The 8486-nt window shown below is 36.2% G+C and overlaps 1 protein-coding gene across 1 annotated transcript; it reads right to left on the bottom strand.

Moving 5' to 3' along the window:
• Positions 1 to 1487: 1487 nt before the first annotated feature.
• psmb8a (proteasome 20S subunit beta 8A) lies at positions 1488 to 8088 on the bottom strand. The gene is made up of 6 exons (XM_067426286.1): positions 7797 to 8088; positions 7270 to 7411; positions 6979 to 7090; positions 5501 to 5630; positions 1834 to 2038; positions 1488 to 1659 (listed from the first exon to the last, which is right to left on the bottom strand). The coding sequence occupies exons 1-6, from the start codon at positions 7935 to 7937 to the stop codon at positions 1571 to 1573; spliced, it is 819 nt and encodes a 272-aa protein (XP_067282387.1). The 5' UTR covers positions 7938 to 8088; the 3' UTR covers positions 1488 to 1570.
• Between the last annotated feature and the right edge of the window lie 398 nt (positions 8089 to 8486).

The raw sequence follows: 8486 nt of genomic DNA, 5'->3' as shown, positions 1-8486 counted from the left end.
TTTCTGAGCTCCAAGGTCAACGCAGCCGTATACCAGCAAGTTTTAGAGCACTTCATGCTTCCTGGTGCTGACTAACTTTATGGAGATGCAGATTTCATTTTCCAACTGGACTTGGCACCTGCACACAGTGCCAAAGCAACCAGTACCTGGTGTAAGGACCATGGTATCCCCGTTCTTAGATTTCTAAAAATCCTTTCTTTGTATTGATCTTAAGTAATATTCAAATTTTCTGATATACTGAATTTGGGATTTTCCTTAGTCAGTTATAATCATCAAAATTAAAAGAAATAAACATTTGAAATATATCAGTCTGTGTGTAATGAATGAATATAATATACAAGTTTCACAATTGTTACCAGAACACTTTCTACCTGACCTGACCTTTAAAAATGACATTAAATCAAAGATTTGACTTGAAAAAAACTAAATCCATTATAGCCATTTGATATTGTTGATTAAAACTTTTATTATTTTTTATAGCAATTTATATAAATTAGTCTAGCCCTCTCTCTCTGTGTATGTTCATGTTTGTCTATCTCGGTGGGGACTTCAACCTATGCACACCGACTCATGGGGACTCTACTCGTGTCACAGGCCCCCATGAGGAAACAACCTTATAAATCATACAGACAAGAGTTTACAGAGTTTTTTTGAAAATGTAAAAATGCAGACAATGAAAAAATGTCCATGATGGGTAGGTTTAGTGTAAGGGAATACACTATACAATTTGTACAGTATAAAAAAACGTTATGTTAAGACCCCACATAGTAAACAAGACTTGCACACTTTGTGTGCGTGTGGTGTATTGCCTGTATGTGTTAGGGTTCAAATATCAGTCCCCTATCAGTACCCATGAGGAACAGTTTATGTATCATACTAAAATATGCAGAATATTTTCTGTAAGTGTTATAGGTCCAAGCATTCCTGCAAATGTGATCTGATACACAACCTGCTACATTCAAATCTGCCTAGCAACTAATGGCCCACATTAATACTATTGGTCAAGCATTAGCTAGAATGACACATTGTTGCTTTACAGAATATTTTTTTAAAAAGTTTTGTTTTTGTTTTTAATGAAACATCATGTAGATAAGAATAATATTTTAACAATGCTTGAATTTAAGCTTTAACTTTATTATATTTATATTTTATATCTATTTTAATGATGACCAGTTTTGTGTCTAATACATAGTCTTAAATCACACCTTTTTCTGTTATGGGTACAATCATTGTCATTTTTAGACTGTCAATACAAAATTCTTTTAGTGCAGTCTCTATTCAGAACTGTGTCAAATACCATTGTAATGAAATTATATTATTGATATACCTTACTTAAGTGAAGTTTTTATAATGATGCATTTATATATAAGCTTTATAAAATGTTGTGACTAAACACAAGAATCCTGCAAATAAGCACATTAAGATTGCTAAAAGAGTTACAGAAAATACAATGAAATCATATTACAAAGAATGTACCAAAATGCATCTTTGATTTGAGATGTTTAATTGTTACTGTGTCAGATAAAATAATGAAACAGTGAGTTTTGCATGAATAACAGATCATATGTGATCAGAACATTCCCTTCCTATAGCGGTGGATTAACTCGGACACGTCCTCCTTACACACCTTGATCCAGCCATCCTGCTGCATGTGGTAAACTAGGAGAAAACATTTCTGTCATTAATAAAGTATTCAGACTGAGGACAAATGAGTATTTATACACTTCTGAAAAATCCTAAAACACAAAGGCACAAATTAGGTAATTTTTATGTTGAAAAAGTTTCAGATCCATCTCAGATTTATTGGCAGTTTGTTTATATTGCAGTACTTACGGTTGACCACACCACCAGAGTAAGCGTCTCTGTGAGTGGCATGAGCGATACCACGCCGGCCCAGCTCATATGCCTCCTCCACTGTCATATCCTCACGATAACCGCTGTCCACGACACCATACGCATAGCTGTTCCCACAGCCAGTGGAAAACATCCGGCCAGAGAGACGTGTGCCATTGTCATCCACATAGTACAGGCCTGGCCCCTTATGCGAGGAAAAAGATCATATAAATATAACTGGAGATTATGTGTATGCATAATTGATACAAACCAAGATTATGATATCTTACTAAGAGAATTATACAATAATTTTATTGTTTTATTTAATTTTATTCTATAATATTATATGCTTAGACTAAGAATACCCTCAAAATATGCAAACAACCAAATAACAACAGTTATTTAAACACAAAGGGCCCTATCATACACCCGGCGCAATGCGACGCACGTGTGTTTTGCTGGTTTCAGGCCGACACAGTTATCATTTTTGACACGTTGTTAAAATAGCAAATGCACTTGCGCCCATCTGTGCGCATATGGGTGTGCTGTTCAGAAAACAAGGTGTGTTCTGGCACATTGTTGGTGCGGTGATATTTTGAGGCAAATTTGGATTTTATTAAACTCTGGAACAGTCTGCTCTTCAATGTGAGGTCTGCTACTGTATTGGCCAGTTTTAAATTGGCTCTTAAATCTCATCTTTTCTCTCTGGCTTTTGATTAGATCGATATTGGTAGATTTGATATTATTTATTATTTTAGATTGTATTGGGTCAGATGTGTTTTTATTTACAATTGTGAATTTAATTGTATCTATTGTGTTTATATTGTGTAATGCCAATTGTGTGCCTTGTTCTTTTTTATGCCTTCTTTTATATGCACGTTGTCTTACTGAACAACACTTTGGCGTGACTGTTGCTTTTAAATGTGCTATATAAATAACATTTGACTTTGACTTAACTTGAACTGAAAACAACTGCACCATTGACCACCTATGGCTTGTTGCACACAGCTGGTTTCAGTTGCTACCTAGGTAAGTTTGAGAGGGGTGTGGCTTTTTTTTTATCTTTACTTGCAGCTGATTGGTCCAGTTTGGGTTTGCTATCTCTAACCCAGAATAAAACCTGCTCCAGAGCAGGTTAGCTGTGAAGTGTAAGTTACCATGGTAATGAAACCAATCCACCTTCTTGAGCCCCGAAAAACCAGAGTTTCCTCAAACTAATCTCGAACTTACCTGGGTAGCAGGTGGTCAATGGTGTAGTTGTTTTCAGTTCAAGTTAAGTCAAAGTCAAATGTTATTTATATAGCACATTTAAAAGCAACAGTCATGGCAAAGTATTGTTCAGTAAGATAACGTGCATATAAAAGAAGGCATAAAAAGAACTTTGTCCAACATCTCTCATTCCAAATTAAAGCAGTTTATAGTGAAAAAATATTTAGAGACAAAATTGCTCATCTTTTGGTGCTAATTATTTATTATATTTATATTATATTAATTATAATTACTTTTAATTCATATAATATATTCATAAAATTATTATAATAAATATCAAGTAGCCAAAAATTAAAGCAGCACTAGGTAACTTTTCAACCTTCATAATATATTTTTTAAGACTCTTGTGATGATAAATCGACTTACAATAGGTTGAATGACACGTCTGCCATAGCCTGATGGGGTCTGTATCGTTTTTAATCGTACTTTTAAACTTCGGGTTTCGGGTAGTAACCCAAGAACAAAAAGAACTACAAAATTTGACTGCTTTACGGCATATACGTCACTTCCACCAACACCCACACTTCCTTACATTCGGACGTGCGAGCCCAACTTTGTTCGTCGGATAATATAGTCATGTCCGAAGCAGCACAGACACATAAGAAAGAAAAGGTTTTGTTGGAGGAAAGCAATATAAGAGGAAACGAAAAAGTGATGGGATTAAAGGCAGGACGAGGATCAACATGTGACTAGCGTTTGCTCGTCGGCGTGAGCTGAAGGAGGCGTGCCCGACCGATGCGGTTCTGCTTGTTACGGTGATCTACCACTCAAACATTGAACTGAAGTATCATATAGATTCTGTAAAACGCTAACCAATAGACTACTATAATGACGCTGGCTTGTAAACGTGAGCATCGTGATTATTTGGCGTTTGAAAAAAAATAAAACCCATGAAATTATATTCATATGACATGCTGAAACATGCCACTGACTGTAACGTTACCTGGGATGAAGACATTTCACACGCGACGCCAGAAGAACTCGAACTCCTCTTGCAGTGTTCAGGTTAACTGTTAGTGCTGCACCAACCCGCGGCGCCACTTTTATGAAGTTATTTGGCCCGCACCGCACCACTGTATATATATTTTTACAACCCGCCCCACACCCATGACCATTAAATAGACATACGGGGTCCGCGGGGTTATGAGACGACCCACGCATCACTAGAGCCCCTTTCACACTGCACGTCGGACCCGCAATATTCCCGGAACATTGCCGGGTCGCCTTCTGTGTGAAAGCAACCACGTCCCGGGATTGATTACCGAATTGAACCCGGGTCGGGGACCTAGTAATATTGCGGGATCCGACCCGGGATGAGCGCTGTGTGAACAAAAGCCGAAACTAATGCCGCAATGTGTACGTAGTTATCATGCGACTCCTAGAGCTTGTTTTTTCAATAATACAACCCTGCAGTGCCAGAAGAGCTAGTCGGTGTTTTAAACGCAGAGGTTGTTCGTATACAAAAGAAACTAAAATTAAACAAGAAGAAATGTGTGCAAACTGGACACAAGTCGAGACCACGGAGCTCCTTACTATCCGCGCTGAAGCTGAGATCGCTCGCCATTATACGTCACATCCGGATGTCACGTGTCAACTCGTTCCGGGACCGTACGGGTTTTGTGTCCGGGAACAAATGCCGGGTCGCATTATCCGTGTATTTGCCGGAATCGCAGTGTGAAAGGGGCTTAGTTCAGGGCTATCAGGGTTGTCATGACAAATGCACGCGCGATGGCATCCCCTGTTGTAGGATGACAGATCTTACGACAGTAGTTGAGGACATTATTTTTTCCAAACTGTAGGGGGACCCCGAGAGCAAAAGTTGCCAAGTGCTGCTTTAATATAAATATAATGCATTTAGACCTCTGGTCTAAAGTAGTATTTTGTGCGTTATTTAAAGGTTGTGTTAGTAATATGTGCCTATAGGCGGTTGCACAACGTGCATACACTCTGCTTGTTACACACACAGGGACGTGCAGCAGCACACAAATATTTTTAAATATTAAAAATAAATTGATTACATTGTAAAAGATTATTATTGTGTACATCAAGATAAAAATGCCTACATGTAAATATTCATTGTAATGGATAGTTACTGATAGTCGTTGCATGTATCAGAATTACCTATTTGCAATAATGACGAATGAAATGGGCTAATTATTTGACCAATCATTGCAAGTGCACCTGGCTTTTAAAAGGAATATGAGATGACATTCTGATTTATTGCACATTACAAATAAAACACATCCATGAATCATTTAAAGAAAAGGTTCAACCCTTTTGGACAATGTGCCAACCATTTTTTCTGTCAGTAAACTAGCAAAAGTGGATTCGGACATGCCTGCACCATCCACTTCAGACTATGCTCTTAGATTGTTAAAATAGGGCCCAAAGACTTCACCTGCTTGTCCCAGCCGCAGATCATACTCCCCATAGAAAGACCCATCCCTCTGTATCCCAGCATCATGTTGCACAGGAGTTTGGAGGCTGCAGACACTGAGATTCTCTCCTTGTTACGCAGTTTGTAAAGTCTGTTTTTAACACACAAATACTTGCATATTAATATTTGAATGAATTATTATGGTAAATCTAAGAATACATACAATCTGCTATACTTTTTTTTCCAGATAAAATAACAGTAGTAATGGAGGAAAATGCATTTTCACTTCCTGGAGCACTGTGGTCATTAATATATTTTTTTATTTTAAAAAATAATAATAATTTAAAAAAAGCTAAACGGATAGTATAACTACTCTTCTTCTTAAAGTGATAGTTCACCATTTAATCATGTCATTTCAAACTTGTATGGCGTTATCACGTTTTTATAATTCAATACTAGTTCATTTGTATAGCGTTTTTCACAATAAATATTGTTTCAAAGCAGCTTTACAGAAAATGCTTGTTTTAGTGTAACAGTTTAGAAAGTATTCGTTTATTAGTCAGAGATGAGTGTATCAAAGTAATGTTCATATGGCAGTGACATATATTCAGTTAAGTAGACACAATAAGCATGTTATGCAACTTATGCTCGAAATGATAACAATTTAAGGATAATATCTGATTATTTTATAATAAACAGATACATTTCGATCTGTTCATTATACAAAGTGTTGCTTTATACTTTATGTCCTTTCTGAAGTTTAAAGTTTTTTGGACAATGAAAGTCAACACAAAAAAAAAACATTCTTCAAAATATGTTGTTGATTTTGTGTTCAGCAGAAGAAAGAAAGTCATACAGTCTGGATCCAGCCTTTCATAAAAACTGATGAACACCTGTAAAGGAACGACTCCAACTCCTGCGAGGACTTTAGATGATGCAGCTCTGCATCAACACGCACCCATACTCAATTATCTATATACTCTAATCATTGTTAACAATATGTATTCTTATTTCACTTAGCCCATTGTCTGTGCCTTAATTTATTGTAATATTGATTAATAATGCATTGTTAACTAACTGAGTGCTTTGTATATGAACATTTCCGAAATACATAACATGGACACAGTCTCCTCTGATAACAAATCACTTTACATTTATAGATGTATGCATTTTCTGTAAAGCTGCTTTTAAATGATATGTATTGTAAAAAGCACTATACAAATAAATGTGAATTGAAAAGGTTTTAGAACAACATGAGAATGAGTAAATGATGACAGAATTACATTTTTGGGGTTAATTATCCGTTTAAATCTTTACGCACTGATCGCACTGATTAGTCATTTTTAAATGAATAAAATGATCTTTTCTTCAAATAATCTTTAACCAAGGTTTTAGGCTGAATACATTTTCTGATACACTTGAACACAAACACAAACTGGTAACTTCATCCTGTGAGCAGATGCTGCTCATCATCCCCTCAGAAGCATGCTGAGACAGACCTGCACTCTTTAGCCAGCAGTCTCTCCCAGTACTGACAGTCTGCAGCACTGCCGGACATTGTGCCCAGCAGGTAAGGGTTGATCTCAATCACTTTATTGGCCTCCTTTGATGCTGCATCACATTAGGAGAAACATCATGATATGGCAAATAAACACAGGTTGTCATAGTGTGCACAATTGCTGTGTTTTAGGCTACTTTTACTATAGCCTAAAACAATTGCTGTTATCAACATGTATTATTATGATACTGACTTAAGGAAGTGTTTACACACTTGATGTATGGATGCTTACCGATGTATTTTCCAGCTGAAGCTCTGGAATCAACAGCCACGATGACTCCATGACGGAACTTAAATGCCAGAGTTGTGGTGCCATGATTCAGATCTATGGAAACGCCATCCTCACAACTACATGATTTCAGAAACTTAGAGGGCTGATGGGAAAAGATAATGTTACAGTGCAGGCTAATATATATATAATTTATTTTTTTTTTATTTTTTTTTTTTGCTGTGGTTCTGCCCCCTATGTTTCGAAAAGCTAATTTATTTGAGCGATATGAGAAACATTGGTGTATAAGTAAATTTAAAAAAATCTTAAAAATGTCGTATTAATAACCTGTTATGCAACTGCTGAAAATAGTATAGACAGGTTTATGAATCAAGTGATATTTTTGGATTCATCTGTTTATGCTATTTGGTGCAATATGCTTCTTCCATTTTCTCACAAAATGTGTTTTTATGTTGCCTTAGCCTAACGCCTCTAAGATGTAGTAATGAATTTAGAAATTATATTGATGAATTTATATTGAAGTTACTTACATCAACTCCGACAGGTACCGCGAATTCCTGGCATTTGGTCCCAAAACTATAGTGATTCGACCGGTCGAGAAGATGCGTTTGCTTAAAGCCAAACTGTGACGCGGAATTATATTTATACCCACTTACATCCAAAAGAGCCATTCTTCTTATAAGGAAAGGACAATTAAAGTAATTACAATAGTAAAGCGAAATGACCTAAGTGTGCGTATTTTACATGAAGGAAATATGACTCTTCTACGGAAGACAATGATTTCGAAACCGAAAGATTAAGAGAAGCCGTTTCATAGTTTCGATTACGACAAGAATCAGAATATACATTTAAAAAACATACACATACGCTATCAGCAAATAGCATCTGTAAATTATGTTTTTCTATTTGTTTCTGTTGTTAAAGAGTATTTGAAACATGGTAATTGTGTGATTCTTTGAGGAAAGTTCTATACATGTCTGGCTTACCAAATAGGAGCAAATAGTCTTTCAGCGTCATCAGTATCTATGTAGATTCATCTGATGCAGGTTAAACAGGTGTAACATTGGTCAGGAACACGGAAACAAGCCTGGACACACCCTATTCCAAAACGCGCCATTATTCAGTCGGATTCAATATATTATTAAAAATTTATAAACTGACCTTATTTATGTTTAAGAACTTTACTTTGATTTTCAAGTCACAACCAGTAGGCTACTAAT

Source organism: Pseudorasbora parva, chromosome 19 (genome assembly GCF_024679245.1).
Source record: "Pseudorasbora parva isolate DD20220531a chromosome 19, ASM2467924v1, whole genome shotgun sequence".
Lineage (NCBI taxonomy): Eukaryota > Metazoa > Chordata > Actinopteri > Cypriniformes > Gobionidae > Pseudorasbora > Pseudorasbora parva.
The sequence above is the reverse complement of the archived record's forward strand: the minus strand, read 5'-3'. Positions and strand labels throughout refer to the sequence as shown.